At 38.7% G+C, this 20,662-nt stretch overlaps 1 protein-coding gene across 1 annotated transcript in view; it reads left to right on the forward strand.

Moving 5' to 3' along the window:
- Positions 1-20,662, forward strand: part of LOC136282835 (loricrin-like) — a 30,717-nt gene that overhangs the window by 2,414 nt on the left and 7,641 nt on the right. Inside the window, exons 2-5 of the mRNA XM_066170775.1 lie at positions 4,458-4,769; positions 5,809-5,958; positions 12,718-13,236; positions 13,403-13,693. Of these exons, the coding sequence (XP_066026872.1) occupies positions 4,463-4,769; positions 5,809-5,958; positions 12,718-13,236; positions 13,403-13,693 (1,267 nt within the window). The 5' untranslated portion in view covers positions 4,458-4,462. The remainder of the gene's footprint in view (positions 1-4,457; positions 4,770-5,808; positions 5,959-12,717; positions 13,237-13,402; positions 13,694-20,662) is intronic.

The following is a 20,662-nucleotide window of genomic DNA, read 5'->3' on the forward strand; positions in this document are numbered from 1 at the left end:
GTAAAAATTGTTTTTCTTTTTTTTAAGAAGACACCTCCAGAAAGTTCTTTATCCTTCTGCCATCTTATTTGCCTGTTTTTTGACTACAAATATCATCTGCATTTGCCATTATTTTCGCTGATTGTCATGGCCTTTCCTGCGTGCACGTGCGAACAAGTTCATATACAGCACTCTTTCGAGTTCCTTTGCGTGGTGTCGGGCATAAGTGTATAGGTCTGGCTCAAAAGATATCTGCGCGCTGCAACACGGGTTTCTATGTTTTCTCCTTTTTCTTTATTTGTATTTTTATTCTCCTTCTTGCATTATCACACATGTATGTTTTTTTTTATTCCCTCGGCGCGTTCCCTCAGATTTGGAAGTAGGCTATGAAAAGTCAATATTGACCAGAACTGAAACCTTGTCTATCACTATTTGTTTCAAAGAACCCCTGTTATTTATAACTTTATCTCTCAAGAGAATATGTTTTTATTTGCCATTTACTTCCATTAGTACATGAAACTAGGTCCCGATAAGTTATTTTTGTTTCGTGACTCCCAAAAGCTGTTCGCGACAACATCAGTTGAGAAATCAAAAGCAATTACACCCGAGAAATTCGCTTGTAGCCTTCTACGCGCAGAAGGCAAATCCCAGTAATGAAGCTTTCTAAGACCTCTGTAAACTAGAGACATTACGTGACGTCGAGGGGTCAAATATTTACACTAAATATGTGATCCTCAAACAGATTACGTACTCGTACATGTAACGTCCGAAAAATGTCACGCATGTACAACACCGTAGGCGCACCTGGCGAATTATATCCACTGGCTTCAATAGTAAAGAGACAACTTATTTACTATTTGCATATGAGCAAGCTTATTTACCCTACTTGTAAAAATCCTTGATGAAGTCTACTATTGTCAGATGAAATGCGTGGGAGATAAATACAAGTTTTTACTTTCTCAGTTCGTGCAGTGAGTTCAACAGAAAAATTAAGCTCACCCTGTCATAATCAATGATTTGATACCGTAAGTACCAATTTAGGTACATCATTGGGCTTTGATCACAATAATGAAAAAAATGTGCGTTTCCCCACGCTCGCCACATTTATTCTTTGGAAAATTATTTTACTGGAGGGCGATGTCACTTAGCTTGGTGCGTCTTGACTCTGGCCGACGAAAATTATCGAGGTGAACCCCATGAAATTCTTGTCAAATGTTTTATAAACTTTGTCTACCCTTGATTTGCACGCAATAAAAGGCAAATTCCGAACGATATTTCAAAATATTTTATTCACTGGTCAATTTATGACCTGTTTTATAATATTTCATTTTTCCCAGTAAATTTAAGAGAGGGTCAATTTTTGTGACAGCCAAAGATAGACATCTCTGAAAAGTCTCTGAAACTCTTAAAGAATTTACACTGCCGGTAATATTTTCCTCCTTCTCGCAACAGCGCAACAGACATTGTCAATCCTTTGTAGTGTAGGTTTATCAGTTGTATTACGTCTTCATAGTGATGCCGTATAAGAAATCGAGTGTCTAAAAAGCTCTCAATTCTCGCGCTGGCCAGGGACGGCAAAGCTCACACCTCTAAACTCGTGGGTGTACAGCATAAAAAAAAAAACAAAAAAAACATTTGAGAGACGTCAATGTATCCCAAACATGCGTTTCGTCCGAGAAGAAGCTTATTCTAGTGCGCATTGGCTTATTTGGAGATTACGAAGGCCGCGATTTCACGATATGCCTCAAATATCGTGCACAACTTGGTATGATATTCAGACCTTCGGGTTTGTAAATGCTAGTATCCTCGTCATAAAAATCGGACACGTAAAGTTGAGAGAGAGGTGAATCTGAAGATGGCAGAAGAAATCAAAGCTGGTGGCGAGTCTTCCTGGTGACAAGGTGACTGTAAATCTAATAGAACGCGTACTGTAACTGCTATCTTAGAGTCAGCAATGAATAAGGAAAAAGGGCAAGAAGAGCGCTTATCTGAACATCAGTTTTCCTAACTAATGATTTGCGACTGAAATGAACTTTATATCATATGATTGCTAGGGATACGCAGGTACTGTAGAGACGCTCACAAAAATAGAGGTGGGCGACCCTCCCTCTGACTTTAGAACCGCGACAAGTTTATAGCGCAGACCAACTGTCACAGTTTGGAGCACCTCAGGGTCTCACTAGGCTCATCGCATTAGAAACCTTCAGTAAACTAATTGTAGAAGTGGGTGGTTATCAGCAACGTGCACGGATCCCTGAACGCGGGTCATCGCGAGAACTATATCCAATCCGTCACAGACAGAACAAGAAAGCGAGATATTCTTGCTAAGAGGAAGGATGTATCAAGACGTTTCAGTGATTGGCTGCCATCCAAAAGCACCCTAACAAAGGCAAACACAGTGAAGCTGACAAAAAAATCCGCCTATGAAAAGATCAAGAGAAAATGGACGAAGACCGGCTTGCCATTTTAAAGGGGGTGGTTACGTTCAAGGTTGGACCTCAGGTAAACTTCTGACGAAACATCCCTAACTAGCTAAATGGACTTTGTATGGGCTCTTTGGAAAACACAAAAATTAGCCACCTTTTCTCAGAAAGCAAATAATTATTTCCTAGACATGAGCTGGACAGGGGAGGAAACTAGTAAGGCAACCGCCTCTGATAGAAGGCAGAAGATAAGGAGTGACCTTGTAAATTTAGACGAAGACTGCAGGAGAGGGTACAGCTGCTATTAAGCTAAAAAAAAATAATAAAGATCTTTGCATCTCACTTTTCAAAGTTGTCAAATATTTAGATGAATCGAAAAGTCTAAAAACTCAGTCGTTTATTTGCCTCTGTTGATTGACAAGCCGTCAATCAAATTGACTGATACTTGAGGTGGACATTAACTAAGGATCAAGAAAAATCGGGGGTGGTTATTTGCCTCTGTTGATTGACAAGCCGTCAATCAAATTGACTGATACTTGAGGTGGACATTAACTAAGGATCAAGAAAAACCGGGGGTGGTCTATATCCCCCCGGAAAAAACCAAAACAGAAACCAGTTTGTATTTTTTAGTTTTCGGGTAGATCCTTTAACCTGGCAAAGTTTCGTTGAAATTGGTGAGATTGAATGTAGCACGACTGCCCGGTGCTACATGCCATTTTTCTCGGATTTCTTCGACAATTTTTACCAACAGAATTCCAACCTACAGTTGATTTGAAAATGTATCTAAACAGGTGGACTACACAAACATACTGCTTTACAGTGACAGTGGTCAAAAGCAACCGAGCAAAACACTGAGGTTCATGCACAATTAAGCGAGTATTTTCATGCGACAACTACATGTTTCGAATATTTTAAGTGTGCGAAGATTTTATTTAGCTCACGCTCACGTATTTACAACAACATTTATATGTTTATATATGGATGTTTATTTGTACCCAACTCATTGACCAGCTCCCAGTTGGCTTGTTAGCTCAATTGGTAGAGCGCTGCACCGGTATCGCAGAGGTTATGGTTTCAAATCCCGTACGGGCCTGAATTTTTTTCAGGTCCAATTTACAACTACTCGTTTCAGTAGTGTTCTTAGCTGCGAGGATCTCTTAATTTCATCTCTCCACCGCAGTGCAAATATATGAATTTTCATATATCTAAAATCAACATTTATAGTTAAATGTAATTAACTCCAAAGTTATGCCAGTGGGATAGATTGTAAATTAAAGAACAATATATGCGACGGGTCAATTTCAGCTAAAAACACGTCGACAGAGCTGGTATCTTTGTAAACAGCGATTTGTTTATTTAGCATTTATATTATATTTATGGTCGTCTGAAATATAGCAAAATTCAGCGTACAAACGGAATAGAAAATATAGGGTACTTTACGCGGGTGGTTACAAACGAAAGAAAGTTGAGTTGGAGATGAAATATAGTTGCAAAGCTACTCCAAGGGATGAAAAACAACCTATGAAAAAATGAATTCAAGATAATTTTTCGTTGTCTTGTGCGAGCGTTGTGAAAATGCACTGAAAGCTCAATAGAAATTATGCAATTTAGGTACGTTTTGGCCGATTTCGAACTTTCATATTTTTTTCCAAAATAAAAACTCGCATATTATATATTATTTTTGATTTTTGAAAACGCTTCACCAAAAGGTTCTTTTTGAGCAAATAAAAAAAAAGTTGAATTTTTGCTTCTGTCGCCGGATTCTCGAAAATTACTGACAACCTCTCTCAAGTCCTATTACATTACTTTCAGCTCTAATTCTCCCTGCACCCCATTTCCAGGACCACCCGTAAAATGGAAGAATTTTCTCCTCCAATCATTTCTCAATAGTATATTTTGAAGGCTAAATGTTTATATCTTGCGATAAGTCTTTAAAAAAGAGAATAACAGAAGAGCGGGGTGGTTGGAGGTCCTGTTGTTCTAATTATTCAGTGTTCTTAGTCAGCCTTCAGAAAAAAATTTTACTCACTGATGTCTATGGATTTCGTTTTTCAGGAAAAATGCTGTGGATATTTCGTTATTTTCTTGTCTATGTTTCGTTCACCAACCTTGTAACCGCCGAGGATCAATGCAGGATAGAAATTAACATTCGTGGCATGGCTCTCAAAGGCTTCGTTTTCAAGAGAATGACGGTAGCAGCTCCTCATATCTGTGATATCTTATGTGAAAGGGAAATCACCTGCCAGAGCTATAATTTCGACAGAAAAGAACAGATCTGTGAATTAAACAACCGCACAAAGGACGCAAGACCCGAGAATTTCCGCTCGGATCCAGCGAGGTTTTATATTCGTCGTTTGAACGGAAGAGGTAACTATTCAGCCAATAATGTTGGATAATAATTATCAATATTTTGGTTATACGCTCGACTTTGCTTACAGTCCTTGTTTTCTGATCTCCCACGCTAATCGGTATTGATTTTTCTATCATTTCTCAATTCTAATGATGAACGATATTAGTTCTTTCCCTTTTCTTTGTAGTGGCTTTGTAGTTTCCCACCAAAAGCGTAGCTCCAAGTTCTGCCGATAGATACACAACCCACAATTCCTCCATTCCCTCTGACGAAGGGCTAGCGGTCTAAACATCTGTTTTGAAACTCTGAACAGTGGCCAACTTAATAATTATAATTGATGATAATTATCAATATTTTGGTCATACGTTCGACTTTGCTTATAGTCCGCGTTTTCTGATCTCCCACGCTCAACGGTATTGATTTTTCTATCATTTCTCAATTCTAATAATTAACGATATTAGTTCTATCCTTTTTCATTGTAGTTGCTTTGTAGTTTCCCACCAAAAGCGTAGCTCCAATTAGTGCCGATAGACACACAACCCACAATTCCTCCATTCCCTCTGACGAAGGGCTAGCGCTCGAAACATCTGTTTTGAAACTCTGAACAGTGGTCAACTTACGTTATCAAGTCAGTTGATATCACCAAATTACCTTGTTATACTCTCCCACCGACGCAGCACCACAGTTTCTTTAGAAACTTACCCCCTTTATTCAGTTTAACTTTTAGTTAACTTCTTCACAGAACAGCTTTGATGCATGTGTGAAATAGTGATAACAAATTCTTTCTTTCTTTCTTCTTTAAAATGATACAAAAAGCTTAAGGTCTGGGAAGAAGATAAAAAAGCTGGTGGGTCTAAAGGAAGGGTTTAAAAGTGAGGGGGGCCCACTTCCCAAGAGAAGGAAGCTTGACAGAGCGTTTAATTTAACACATTCGAAGGCGGACTTTGAGTGAATGGAATTAGATCCTCATTCTAATTCTCTTGTGCTTTTCACTCTCGGCTTTCGACTTGTGCACCTACATATACTTTATTTTCAAAATTTTTACCTACATACCAGCTCCCTTGGGTTCGATTCCGGAGTTACCAGCACGTTCATGCCGGGAAATAAAAGCAAGCGAAGGAAAAAACACTGCAAGCAACAAATACTGGCTGGATCCATCTGGCGCAGGGAAGGCAGTTTTGGTTTACTGTGATATGAATTTGGAAGGTAAATCATCATTACGTCACTGTTAGTTTCACTTTCTGTTTGAACTGTAGATTCTTTTAATAGCGTCTCTCTGTGAAAGAAGTGTTTTGTGACAGACTAGTTGTCGCAAAACATTTCTTAGTTGTCGCAAAACACTTCTTAGTTGTCCCAAAACACTTCTTAGTTGTCACAAAACACTTCTAAGTTGTTAGTTGTCACAAAACACTTCTTAGTTGTCACAAAACACTTCTTAGTTGTCACAAAACACTTCTTAGTTGTCGCAAAACACTTCTTAGTTGTCACAAAACACTTCTTAGTTGTCACAAAACACTTCTTAGTTGTCACAAAACACTTCTTAGTTGTCACAAAACACTTCTAAGTTGTTAGTTGTCACAAAACACTTCTTATTTGTCACAAAACACTTCTTAGTTGTCGGAAAACACTTCTTAGTTGTCACAAAACACTTCTTAGTTGTCGGAAAACACTTCTTAGTTGTCGCAAAACACTTCTTAGTTGTCACAAAACACTTCTTAGTTGTCACAAAACACTTCTTAGTTGTCACAAAACACTTCTTAGTTGTCGGAAAACACTTCTTAGTTGTCGCAAAACACTTCTTAGTTGTCGGAAAACACTTCTTAGTTGTCACAAAACACTTCTTAGTTGTCACAAAACACTTCTTAGTTGTCACAAAACACTTCTTAGTTGTCGCAAAACACTTCTTAGTTGTCACAAAACACTTCTTAGTTGTCACAAAACACTTCTTAGTTGTCACAAAACACTTCTTAGTTGTCACAAGACACTTCTTAGTTGTTACAAAACACTTCTTTGTTGTCACAAAACACTTCTTAGTTGTCACAAGACACTTCTTAGTTGTCACAAAACACTTCTCAGTTGTCGCAAAACATTTCTTAGTTGTCACAAAACACTTCTTAGTTGTCGCAAAACATTTCTTAGTTGTCGCAAAACATTTCTTAGCTGTCGCAAAACACTTATTAGTTGTCACAAAACACTTCTTTGTTGTCACAAAACACTTCTAAGTTGTCACAAGACACTTCTTAGTTGTTACAAAACACTTCTTTGTTGTCACAAAACACTTCTTAGTTGTCACAAGACACTTCTTAGTTGTCACAAAACACTTCTCAGTTGTCGCAAAACATTTCTTAGTTGTCACAAAACACTTCTTAGTTGTCGCAAAACATTTCTTAGTTGTCGCAAAACATTTCTTAGCTGTCGCAAAACACTTCTTAGTTGTCACAAAACACTTCTTTGTTGTCACAAAACACTTCTTTGTTGTCACAAAACACTTCTTAGTTGTCACAAAACACTTCTTTGTTGTCACAAAACACTTCTTAGTTGTCACAAAACACTTCTTAGTTGTCACAAAATACTTCTTAGTTGTCACAAAACACTTCTTAGTTGTCACAAAACATTTCTTAGTAGTCACAAAACACTTCTTAGTTGTCACAAAACACTTCTTAGTTGTCACAAAACACTTCTTAGTTGTCACAAAACACTTCTTAGATGTCGCAAAACACTTCTTAGTTGTGACAACTGATTGTGAAGACTAAGGAGAGTTTGGCGTCAGGTAAGAAGTGTTTTGCGACAATAAAGGAATGTTTTTGAGACAACTAATTGTGACAACTATGGAAGGTTTGGCGACGAATAAGAGGAGTTTGACGACAGGTACGGAGGGTTTGGCGACAGCTAAGAAAGGTTTAACGACAACTGTCAGAGTTTGGTGACAATTAAGGAGGGTTTGCTGGCAAATAATGAGAGTCTGACGACAACTTAGATGAGTGGTGCGACAACTTAGCAGTGTCTGGCGACAATTAAGGAGGGTTTCGTGACAACTAAAGGCAGATTCCAAATCAATCGAAGAAAGACTGTTAATAGAAACATAGCCTACCTGCTTGCAGTCCATAACTTCCTCAATATAAACCGTTGCATCTACAAAATAGGCATGGTATCCACGCACTCTTGCCTGAACATAGCATTTGTATTCATCTGCCATTTTATAGTTGATTTGTGCAGAAAACTGACTTTCCTCAAGAGATATTCAAGATGGAAGCTTTACTTTCCTTCACTCGAAATGCCTTTTAGGTAATTTGCAAGAGAACCGCTGTACAGCAAAACAGTTATTGTCTCAAGTACAATAAACGCATGAGGTGTTATGGGATACATCACTGCATTGACTTTTGTGTTCCTCAATTTTGATAAATTGTGGAATGTGAATCGCATTTTATTCGATTGTGGTTTACGAAAATCAGTAGAGTTAAAGGATGGCAGACCGTACGACATTACGTCAACATTGGAAAAGACAGTTCAACTGAGCTGTGCCACAGTTAAATGCAAACACTGCGAGAAATTGTTCAAAGTTCAACAATATCTGGACAGCCATATACAATTGAAGCACCTGGCCTCTGCCGCACAAAACTCGAACAGCATCAGCTAAGCATCTAGAAATACATTGACTATTTTTGTAAACATCAAACAACCACTCAGGTGAAACAAACATGCAGAGAATAGCTAAGAGTCATCAGCTTGAAGATGTGCCACGTGAATCGGCCGGTGTTGCGCAAGGTCAAACTCAAAGGCGAAGCAACAATTGAAGGGGAAGTAACAAACGTAAGTCCTACACTGTCGATTTCATAGAGAGAACACTAGATTTTTTGGATTCCATGAAATCATCAACAAATAAGTACAACAGTTGCAAAGCAACAAGGAGTCAACAGATCACTGGTGTTTAAGTGGGAAAAAAACAGAGGCAAACTTCCTGCAGAACTGACTCTTAACAAGACAAAGAAGAACACAGGTGGCCCAAGGCCAATGAAACAAAGGAGAAGGATCGTTGGGAACAGATCCCAACGCACTGATAAATATTCTCTGACTTCCAATCTTTTACTTCCCGAGTTTAAACTACGGAGAGCAGCAGACAGCAAAGTGTCCAAACTTTGGTTGAAAAGAAATGAATCGAAAATCGAAGCATGCTAAAGCATAGAAGAAGCTGCAAAATTTAAAGGACGCAGTAACTGGCTCCAGAGATTCAAGAAAAGACACAATATAGTACAAAGGAGAAGGACCAACAAGAAAAAAGTCTGGGCAGATAATGGCTGCGATACGATCCAGAAATTCCACAGGGATTTGAGGAAAGCCTTGAAAACACAAAGGATAAGAAACAAGTCCTATACAGTTAACCCAAAGTATGGAAGATGGATACCTAAAAATGGATACAATATCGACTAGGTAGGTTCCTGTCCCATTTTTAAACGAGCAAGATAAAACCTACGACACATTGGGTGCTAAGCAAGTGTGCGTGTCACAACCATCATCTGGTTTAGATAAACGACAGGCTACTCTAGAACTTTGTATTGGGGCTGATTGGGAACAAAATATGAAGCCAGCTCTTATCTTCAGAGGAAAAAGGCGTGTGGCCACTGAGGAGAAAGAAAAGTATGACAAGAGGGTTGATGTGTATTTCCAGAAATGCCAGGATGGATGAAGAAATCAACATGCGGTGGGTCCAGGGCACACTTATTCCAGGAATTGGGAATGACAAAGAAGAAAAAGTTGTATTTGCAGACAATGTCGGCTTCCAAAAAGGTCAATTCCAGGAAACACGCTGAAGTTAGATCAACACTACAGTTTACATGCTGCCTGAAAACCACACTGACAAATTCCGGCTCATTGATGCAAGATGTGGTTGGATTATGAGAGGTAAAATTGGTGCAGCAATGGAAACATGGCTGGAAGGGGAGAACAATCTCGACAAATGGCAGGATAGACTTTCAGCAAAGGATAGAAGAGGGCGGATTACGCCCAAGATTCGCTTTCCTCAGTCCGTTTGGATTAAACGTGGCTACTCTTATTTGTCTGCTCCAGATCTTCATTCTGACATTGACATAAAGATTTTCATGGATGTGCCATCTAACCTGGATGTGTCTCTCGGTGATGACTCAGCCGCTTCAAAGGTTTGCAAGATTACCCTGCTATAGCAGCTAGTTTACAGAGGGGATAATGATGTTGTTTGTGTTTGTGAGACCTGGCTCAATAACTCTGTTATGGATTGTGAGCTGCTTTATGGCTACTCTATCTATCGAAGGGGTTGAGAAGGAAGCGTCGGCGGCGGTGTATTGTTCGCTATTGAAACTGATCTACAAGCCTTTCGCCGTTTTGATCTTGAGAAAGAAAACGCTGAACTGATAGTTGTTGAAATTAAAACGCTGAACTGTTTTCCCGTTATCTTGTACACTTTTATCGCCCGCCTGGTTCTTCACCTGAGATTCTTCATCATTTGAACCCTTCGGAGCAATGCTAAGTCAAGTCGCACTGTTTTGGTAGGAGATGTTAATTTACTCTCTATCGACTGGTCCACCGATTTACCGGTCTCTTTGGGTACTGGGAGTCATGCAATGGATGATATATTTTGTGAGCTGGTTGCTGATAATTACCTCCAGCAGTTCGTAACTGGTCCAACGCACATATATATCTGGAAGCAAATTAGATTTTTTTTGTGTAATTGTCCAGAAATTATCACAGACGTTCTCACTTCAACACCGGAGAAGTGTGGGTTTCCAGCGGATCATCACATTTCAGAATTTACAGTCCTTTTAAAATTTAAGTTGTTTAAGCCTGTTCGCGCTACACCTATGATTTCAAACGCGGGAATTTTCTCAGTCTCCTGTCACATACCCCTTTGGAAACTGCACTTTTTGGAGAAATTGACGAGAGCTGGGCTTCATGGAAGGATTTGTTTTTGTCAGCTGTAGACCAATGTATACCTACTAAGTCTGTAAAAGATACTAACTCGCCTTCCTGGATAGACAGTGATCTTTGCCGTCACATTCCTAAGAAATATGGGGCTCTGAGGAAATATCGCCTAAATAAGTCTGACGATAACAAACTGAAACTGCGCTCCTTGAGTCAACATGTTAAGTACCTGGTGAAAAGAAAACATCGCCTTTATTTGGAAAAAATTGAAGACGTATTTCCTAAGAATCCAAAATTATTTTGGAGTTATCAGAAAGCCGTCCTGCACCACCGAGCCAAACCAAATTCAGTGATAACCTATGACGGCAGAGAGGCTACGACCCCGGCTGAAAAGTGGATCTTTCTAATTCTTTTTTCTCATCCGTCTTTAATCCTCCGAATCCCGTTGTAAACTACGATATTTCCGCTCTTTCAGTGCACCAGCATAGATCAGTTATGCAAGTAACGAAGTTGCGAATTGTTTAGCCACTTTGGTTACCTCTAAGCTTGCGGCTCTGATAACACTCCTCCACGCCTTCTAAAAGAATGCAGCAATCAAATTGCACCTAGTTTTTGTTCACTTTTCAATCTCTCCTTAAGAACTGCTCGCATACCGTCTGAATGGAAATAAGCTAATGTCACACCTGTACGTAAAAAGGACTCTATGAAACCGGCTGAAAATTATAAGCCTATTTTCTTATTATGTATACAAAGCAAAGTCCTGGAACGCTGTGTCTGTCTTAAACGTTATGGTCATGTTAAGCAATACATCATTCCTCTCCAGCATGGCTTTTTGCAAGATCGCTCCTGCGTCACACAGCTGTTATCTTTTCTTAATACCACTGGTCATAATCTGGACAAAAATATTCAAACAGATGTTGTCTACCTGGACTTTGCCAAAGCTTTCGATTCTGTCGATCCCTCAGTTTTGCTTCAAAAGCTCAAACGATATGGTGTGGAAGGCGACACGCTTGCCTGGTTTACAGATTACTTAAGTTGAAGATCTCAAAGGGTCATTTTGGATGGTGTTGCCTCGCAGTGGGCCCCAGTTACATCGGGAGTTCCTCAGGGCAGCCTACTTGGCTCATTTCTATTTGTTGTTTTCATTAATGATCTGCCAGGTGTTCTACCTTCAGTTCCTTCAGTTCCATCTCGTCTATAGCAGATTGTGAACGACAACAACAAACTCTGACAAACCTCCATTCCTGGAGTCACGACAATAACATACGATTCAATGTCTCTAAATGCAAAGTTCTAACTATAACGCGCAAGAAGAAGCCTTTACTTCAAGACTTTCTTTTAGGCCCTGAAAAAGTACACCACGTGCATGAGGAGAAGGATCTGGGTGTAGTTATCTCGGACAAACTTACCTGAGACTCACATGTACACTTGATTACAGCAAAAGAAAACAAAATTTTAGGTCTGCTAAAGAGATCATGTCCCTTGTTAACTAAAGTGGCAGTAAGGTCCTTGTATTCAGCGATTGTGAGGCCTTACCTTTGTTAAGGAACTGAATGCTGACATTTTGCTCTCTCAGTTTGCTTGTAGGATTGGGAACCTTGGAAAGAGGGAGGGGGGCTGGTACATTATGAATTTGCTTGACTTTTGCTGCGTTTTCAGTTGTTTATTACCAGGACTGCTACCCCTCCCCCCCTCCCCCCTCTCCCCCTCTCCCCCTCCCCCTCCCCCCTCCCCCTCTCCCCCTCTCCCCCTCCCCCCCTCCCCCTCTCCCCCTCCCCCCCTCTCCCCCAATGTAATACTATTGCCTTGATTAATGTGGTTAAGGTTAGTTCCATCCATGAATTGATTAAAATGTTCTGCTTGCACATTGATTTCATCTGTTAGTAGTCTATGCAGTATTTAATACTTAGGAACAATTTTTCAGGCCGGTTTTGCAGAAAACACCCGATTTATAAGAACAAAATCAGCCTAAACCACTAAAACACGTGTTCTTTTAAGCAAAGCCAAAAGTAATCGTTACAATTTCTTACTAGTATCATAACCTTTATTCTTTTGTGTATGTGTTATACGAAGGATTTACAGCTGTTTTTACAAATCTTGGTAAGAATGGAACAAAGGGTCCGGACTCAGTTGGCAGTCACTACACAGGTCAGGATCATGACGGACAAGTTAAAGTGTCCAGCGGTATTCAACTGTGGACTGTGCCGCACACTGGTGAATACAGAATAGAAACAATAGGAGCCTCAGGAGGGTACGGTGAGGACAGTGTCATCAACGGAGGAAGAGGGGCGCGGATGATTGGAAATTTTATGTTGACCAAAGATGAGAACATTAGTATACTTGTTGGTCAAAAAGGGGAAAGATCGAATTCTTACAAAAATGCTGCCTCAGGCGGAGGAGGCACATTTGTAGTGAGAGAAGACAACAAGCCTTTGATCATAGCCGGAGGTGGAGGAGGAGTTGCTAAAATGACAGAACAACATTCAGGATGTGATGCGTCCATAAGCACAACAGGAAATGCAGGGCATAACTCGTCATTCCTGTCAGGAGGAAGTAACGGAAGTGGAGGACAAACTGATACACCGCCCTCTGGTAGGTGAAGAATTTCCTATTTATCACTGCTGAATATTTTTTTACATCCATCAGTATTTCGAACAAAGAGGTGGTACTGGTCGCTCAAATTTGGATTTTTCTCAGAATTACTAAAAGCAATGATCTTTTCAGTAGCTAATGTCAACTGTAAATCTGTTGATTTTAGGCGGTGGTGGCGGCGGCTTTTACGGTAATGGAGAAGACACAAAGACTCTTCATGGAGACGGTGGAAGGGGAGGTAAAGGATTTCTGGCCGGGGGAGAGGGCGGAGCACATCAGGGTGGTTTTGGAGGTGGGGGTGGTTCTCGTTTTACTCATGAGATACCTGGAGGCGGTGGGGGGTACTCTGGGGGAAGTGGAGGTGCGAATAAAGATATTTCTTGTGGGGGAGGGGGAGGTTCTTTCAACAACGGAACAAATCAGCAAAATGAATGTTGTTATAATACTGCTGGACATGGTAAAGTGATCATTACATTTCTTCATTGAAATGCATGGCAGCACTTTCCCTAGCGTGTAGTGGTAATTCTGTTTTGAAGCGCTAATTGATATTGGTTTTTAAACTCAATTGCTTTTAATTGTTTTAGGTCATTATTTAGATTTTATTATTAAGCCGTGTTACTGTAAACAAACAGCGCAACATGTGGTTCTAGAGCCGTTTATATTTGAGGTTAGAATTAAAATTCACAAACAACATTTGCAAGAATATATGAGTTTGTGAATTTTTACCGGCCTAACCTTCTCCCCCGGGGGGGAGGGATGGAGTAGGGGAGGTGGAAGGGACGGGGGGAAGGGATGGGGAGATGATGCATGAATATTTAGGTGATAGAAAACAGTGAACAACAGATTCTCCCACCTCTTTATTCAATCAGATTCCTACGCGTTAAAAGCATACAATATTAAGGTGAGGCAAGATAATAGTTTGTAATCTCCAGGGTGAGGACAATGTTAGCTACAAATTACTTTGGCCTATAGAATAAAGAAGATACAAATGCCAAGACTGTTTAGACTTTAAATAGCGGGCATGGTGGGAAGTTAGTGATAATTGGTCAAATAATAACATATGGGTAATGAAGACTAAGTAATAATTTTGTAGAGAAACAGTTGTGAAGTCAGCTCTTCATATTCTTGTGCATTTAATGTCAATTAATACATATTCACCAATGTAAAGGAATACAGTCAATCTTTTTTTCTCGATCAGCTCAAAACTAAAATTGATTTTCAATAATGATACAGTCAGTGTGACCCGGCTTCTTTAATTTTTTTGTCCGTTCACCTTCTAAATGTTGCTGCGCATGACACTGACTGTAGGCGATGGCACATTCAAGTTAACGCAAAACCTTATTTACTTGCTATATTTTTGTTTTTCTGCTAACATCTGGAATGTCTTTTCAGGAGGCTCTCGTGCTCTTCGTCACGTAAAGTGGAGTAAAGCGCTGTAATTTTCACGTAGTTGGAAAGAATGATTCTGCTTAATAATAGTTAGAAATATGTTTAGAACATTATTTGCTGGTAGATCGACTAAAAGTTCTCAAGAATTGTTTCTATGAGTTACAGAATAGAGCAATCACTTTCCCTTTATTGTCGGTCTATAATGTAGATTTAGTAAATTCTAGTGAAACTCAATAAATCGATATCTGGCTGTCAGTATTTTCATGTTTGTTAGTTAAACCTAAATTATAAAGTTACATCAACAGACAGCAAGGTTAGTTTGTTAAAGAACGAAAAAAGTATCTATGTATCTTACAGGAAAGTTCGTGGATCCACCATTTTTACTCATAGCTTTTATTGTCCTTGATGTTTTTTTTCGCAGCACACGAAAACCAGCCTTGACTGAAGGTCTTTGCAGGGTAATCGAAAATTGTATGATGCATGGATATTTAGGTGATGGAAAACAGTCAACAACAAATTATTTTCTATGACAGCCTTATATAGAAGGAGATTCTGACGACGGCTATAAAAAGCGTTGCGAATTGTTTGAGGCCTGATTAGACTTCTGATTGAGCAATCGGAAGATAGTAACTAAATAATTCACGCACACTTTTCACAAGACATTCGTCACTCATTACATGTGTCTCCTTTACTGAACTTACCTTCAGCGGAATACAACGAAGGTACAATTAAGTAGAAAGTCAAATTCGTTGAATTGGTTGTGAGTTGCTATATAAAAACTCATCCTTGTAGATACGGCTAATCATTCACTTGCACAAAATGAAAACAATTGAATCGAGACAGTTGCTGCATGGTGAAAATTTCTATGCAGCAGAAATGATGAATACTTTGCTATGAAAATTTCACATGTAGTCAAATATGACGTGAAGTGAGGCCTGGACGGAGCCCTTAATCCAATGAAATCAAAATTCAATTCCTGATAACGCATAACTCTTCAGATAAAGAAAGGGGTAAGTTTCCAAAGAAACTTGTGTTGTGTCGGTTGGAGATTATAACAGGGTAGTTTGGTATTAACAAGTAAGTTGATAACGTGAATTGGCCACCGGAAAAAGTTTAAAAGTTGACGTCTTGAGCGTTAGCCCTTCCTAAGAGCGAATGGAGGAATTATAGGTCGTGTGTATTTTTATATGCAGAAAATTGAGCTACGCTATTGGTGGGAATATGGTGACGAGAAAACAAAAATAAATTAGTTGAACGAAAGGCGCTCGTTGATATCGAGGGGATTTAGAGTTTTGCGGCTTTCCGAACTGCCTTGATGTACGGAAATGCCGCATACTGTCATATGGTGCTCAGAATGATTAGGGAGATTCAATTAAATTACTTTTTCAAACGTATTGAAATGAATGCGGTTTATTTCGACTTTTTGAAGCTTAGTTTTTAAAAAACCAGAAATTGCAAAACCTATTTAATCAGCGCTTGTATTGATCGTTTCCACGCAGTTTTCCTATTCCGGTTAGAGGCCCCCTCGGACATAAGCCCCTCCGTTTCTAAGCCCTTCTAAAACCCCTCATGAAGTTGTACAGCCCCAGGGTTTATAACCAGCAGTTTACGGTAGAAGGCAATTAACTTCCTGATTTATTCAGACAGAACGCCATTAATACCCGTTCAGTATAATCAAGTTTCACCAACCAACAAGGTCCCAGAGGAACTAATTCAGCCATGACAACTACTAACAACCACATAAATAAACAAAGAAGGCGCCCAATTTGAACGCAGATTAAAATTCAGCTTTCTTAGTTGATTGTCCACTTGTCCTTAAAAGTGTAAAACTCACAGTAGCTATTCGCTGGGATTATAACGGCTGTTTTTTTTTCATTTGTTTTCCCTAATACCAGAAGGACGAGGTGAGATTTTCCTACAGTTCTATCCTAGTTATGTCTGAGTAATATTTCAAAGTTTTCAAAGGAGATGTTCCATTTCCTTAAATTTTCCATGACGAGAGTGAACCGACCAAACAGGATCAGGAACACCACTGCACACCACTAAAGTCACCTTGTATTCTTCTGTTTTTTGTACCGAAAAAAATAAGTTGCCTCTACCTAAGCATGGCTAAACATTTGCCATCGAATAATCCGGATTCTTATTTAGACACTGGGATGCGTCGAGGCCAAGAAAATTTAACGCTCTACTCTAGAAAAAACACTTAAGAGCTAATGTCAGCATGCATCAAACAAACAGCGGCAAGTCACCCAAATTTTTTTTCACTCCTACTTTCATATTTTGTAGCCCAATATGTTCTAATAATTGTGGTGTAGTTTTTTTGTGAAAATTTATTTTAGTTTTCGAGAAATAACTTTTTTCGTTCGACTGCTCAAATATGCAAATTTTCAACCTGAATATTACCCGAGTTGTGGGACCTCATGTAACGAATGTACCAGACCTACGGTATTTCTGTGAACATAATACTTTGTTTTATTATCTAAACTTAATCCCCTGTCGCTATTGAAGCTGGCAAAGAAATATTTATTTTTTGGTGAATATTTTTGTCCGACATACTTTTCCTATGTCGAAAAGTAGCATCAAAACAAAGACAGTTTTAACAATGACCGATATGATAGAATCTACTGAGCTTCAAGCTTTTAAAAGACCAAAGGATGGTTAGAAAGTTACTGTAAAAATTTCCTTGTGTATTTGTGTTGTTTTATCTTGAGACGAACTCAAAGTCCGGCAAAATTTACTTGATAGCGACTATGGAATATACATGGTGCGCCTACTTGTCGCCACCGTTAATTGGCATAAATCACTACAATTTGTAAAAAAGTCTAACATAACACTCTTACCTTGTTATTTATGATTTTATTAGCCGTTTCCATTATTATATTACGTCGGGTATTATTTTTTGACAGGAGCACAGGTTTTGCGTCGTGTTTTCCCCTCCTTCATTTATATCATAAGCTAGTCACGCAATAATTAATACCGACACAAGTGAAAATTTACCATGTTTAAAGATTTTTATTTACGTTGAATTGAAAATATATATTAAAATATGTGCTTTTCACTAACCGTTGTTTCAGCGGCAGCGAAGCAGTTAAAAGTGGGTTGTTGCTTCAACGCTACTGAAATTTTTAGTATTCAGACAGGCGAGCAAAGCGTGATGCTCTGGGAATAAAGACTTTTAGGGGCCTTTTACATGATATCCGAATGAGTTTTGTTCAAGAACGAGTTCATACCGGTTGCCACATAATATCCAGCGTAAAATTAATTCGAATAATTTTCGCTCTAAGTCGGAACCTCATGGACTACTGATAGACATAACAAGAATTCGTTTGATATTCAGACACGTAACCTCTTATTGTTATTGTTGTCAGTTGTTATGGAGACTATTTCCAGCAGAGGGGAAATGATAAGTGAAAATGTCAATTAAAAAATGACATTTGCATTGAAAAGCTCTGAAAGAAGACGTGAAGTAACCTGGACGGGGCTTTTCATCCAACAAAATTGATATTTCTCTTCGAAGTTTAAATTGTTTGACAGGTTCTTTGGTCTGTTGATACTAAGTGTTAACTTGTGAATCATCTTCCACCCCCCCCCCCCACCATTCACTTTTGCTTTATTAAAAAACGGAAATTGAAAGGGTCCTGAGGTAAACAGTCTCGTGAAGGGGGGAGGGGATGGAGGGCGCAAGTCATTCATGTACGAACATGTACGAACATGTACGAACATGTACGAACATGTACGAACATGTACGAACATGTACGAACATGTACGAACATGTACGAACATGTACGAACATATACGAACATGTACGAACATGTACGAACATGTACGAAACTTGTACGAATGACACATGATTACATGAAAAACCAGCTTCACCTCACAATCAAAGAATGAGAAATAAATATGAGAATAAAAAAGCCAACCCAAAAATTTCGGAACATCAACTTGTTTTGGTAAAACAGTCGTCTTTATTTGACGCTCAAGCGTGGGTGAACGAGGATCGCGTGTAAACAGTTTGTAAAGAGTATTGTTGACTGCCTCATACGTCGCACTCATACGGACATAATAAGCCACAATAAAACAACACATGAAGGACATCTTCCTCTATTTTTATTCAAATTATAGGCCATTGACATGCATTAAGTATAATCACTGACAACCTCATAATCAGACAAAGGAGGTGACGTATTTTAACAAAAATTAAACTGCAGCTGTCTCATTTCGCCCAATGTTTCCCTTAAGGAGGAAAAACTTACTGTAGCTGTTCCCTGGAATTATAACGGGCGTTTTTTCTGAGGAAATGCTGTCTGTATTCTACTGTTTTGTTCTCACCGTTTTAGCTTCCCTAATAACAGAAGGACAAGGTAAGATTTTCTTATACCCAATTCACACTAATGCTTAAACATGTTTTAAAGCTGTTAAGTTAAAGATGGTCATAAATTGTCTTCTTAGCAGCTGCTTAAACCGATGTTTTTCAACTTCAAATTTTGCAGCATGAAAATAAGATTGGTGTTTACTTGTGACCTATGGAAAATTCAGTTATTCACATCTCTGTTTTAATTCAACCTGGTTGATGTTGTGAATGGGGTTGATGTGAATGGGGTATTACTAGTTGTCTAAGAACTATTTCAAAGTTTCCTTAATCATCATATAAGTTTTTTTTATTATCTTTATCTACATAACTAAGGCTTGAAAATATTCACTTAAGCATTTCCAATTAGTACTTAAAACAATTATTTTTTTCATCTATATACCCGGAGTGGCATAAGACAACCAAATATTTTAAAGGAGGTCTTTATTTTATTTTGTACCATATTTTGAAAATGACAAAATTGAATAAAATTAAATTTCAGGAAACATGGTTTCTGGGCTGAGCCAAAAGGGAAGGTTTACTTTGAATAAACAGTCATTGTCTCTACAATGATGTCCGTGAACCGCGTTTAATTTTGGACTTTTTGATCCTACACGATGGATAAAATGACCAGTGGCAGATCTTTTTGGCTGTTTGGTTTCAAAGTTGATGTAAAGGCTGGTTCCATTTTTCATAAAACGTCAATTGAGGGGTTCATGTACTTCAGTGAGCGGGCAGAAGAAAGGATTAAGTTATTATCGATCCACCGCAGGAAAATTTAAAATTAACCTGCGGGACAATTTCAATTCACCCAACCAAAACAGGTGATTTCGACAGAAAAATCTTCTAAATAAATTTTACGCAGTCTTGTGTGATCGTAACGGAGACTGATGGCAATGATCGTGTCATTGAACTCCTTAGGATATTTTAGGTTCAAAATATACTTTCAGCCTTTATAGTGTACGATCCAGCGCAAGTGTGCGATCATGAAGATTCCCTACTTGGAAATTCTCCACATTTATTTAAACGATCTATGTCACCACCAGCGTTTTTCTCTTTTGACTGGTTGAATTTATTACGGAGCGGAAACTTGCAGAGGCACCTAAAGAAAATTTGTTTACAATTAGTTAGAAGCTCCTTGAAATGGTAAAATAACTAGAAACAAGCGGGGCGGTATTTATTTTCCTCTTCTTTCATAATGTTACCAGAAATTCGAATAATGGATCATATTTCAAGCCGAACAGCTTTTATAATTAAATGTTGCACAGTACTGTACGGCGTTAAAAAAATTCTTAAATATTTAAGCTTTGCGCGAAGATAATCATCTTCCCATGCTCTGAGAAGTTAGAAAACAATCATTAAAACGGTTTAAGTTTTGAGATTTTCGAAATTAAAATTTTCGGACAAATTTACTTAAATACAAAAAAACCCTGAAAACAGACTCATTGACTTATTGTTTATCCAAGCAAATTAGTACGTGTGGTGTCCCCCAAGACTCTATTTCAGGTCCTTTGTTATGTAAATTATATATGATCTCCCTTATGCATCTAAATTTACACAGCCTCTGCTTTTTGATGATGACACCAGTATCTTTTATTCTCTCTCAGATCCCGATTATTTAGAGTCCGTTCTCAATGATGAAGTGTGAAATCTTGACATTTGGATGAAATGCAATAAGCTTTCAGTAAA

Source organism: Pocillopora verrucosa, chromosome 8 (genome assembly GCF_036669915.1).
Source record: "Pocillopora verrucosa isolate sample1 chromosome 8, ASM3666991v2, whole genome shotgun sequence".
Classification (NCBI taxonomy): domain Eukaryota; kingdom Metazoa; phylum Cnidaria; class Anthozoa; order Scleractinia; family Pocilloporidae; genus Pocillopora; species Pocillopora verrucosa.